The sequence below is a fragment of the Vairimorpha ceranae genome (assembly GCF_000988165.1).
Source record: "Vairimorpha ceranae strain PA08 1199 chromosome Unknown NODE_65, whole genome shotgun sequence".
Taxonomy (NCBI): domain Eukaryota; kingdom Fungi; phylum Microsporidia; family Nosematidae; genus Vairimorpha; species Vairimorpha ceranae.
In genome coordinates, this window is record NW_020169360.1 from 1 (window position 1) to 359 (window position 359).

The window sequence follows — 359 nt, forward strand, 5'->3', positions numbered from 1 at the left end:
GAACGAGTTTTTATTGTATCATCAGAAAAATATTTTTTTACTATCTACTTTTACTAATATACATATATTTTTTTTAAATAGTCATTTGAATGCTCATAGTAGGGTTAAGTATACATTAAATGATGGTAGATTTGTGTTAAAAAAAAAGGATTGATAACACAAAAAAGTTTTTTTACAATAATGACAAATTGACCTTTTCAATTTTATCTTTTAAATTGTGCAAAATATAGAATATGAACATAAGATTGGAAACATACATTTTTAAACAAATCATTATTTTATTTATTGTAAATTATTTAATTTATGAAAGTAAATTTAATCTTGTTTGTTAGAAGACATTTCAAATTAATTATCTTTGT

At 19.5% G+C, this 359-nt stretch overlaps 1 protein-coding gene across 1 annotated transcript; it reads left to right on the forward strand.

The window, feature by feature from the left end:
- Nucleotides 1–154, forward strand: AAJ76_650002 (hypothetical protein; the record flags this gene model as incomplete). Its single annotated transcript, XM_024476193.1, has 1 exon — nucleotides 1–154. A coding segment is annotated over one exon (154 nt), but the record flags the coding sequence as incomplete, so codon positions are not given.
- Nucleotides 155–359: the final 205 nt, after the last annotated feature.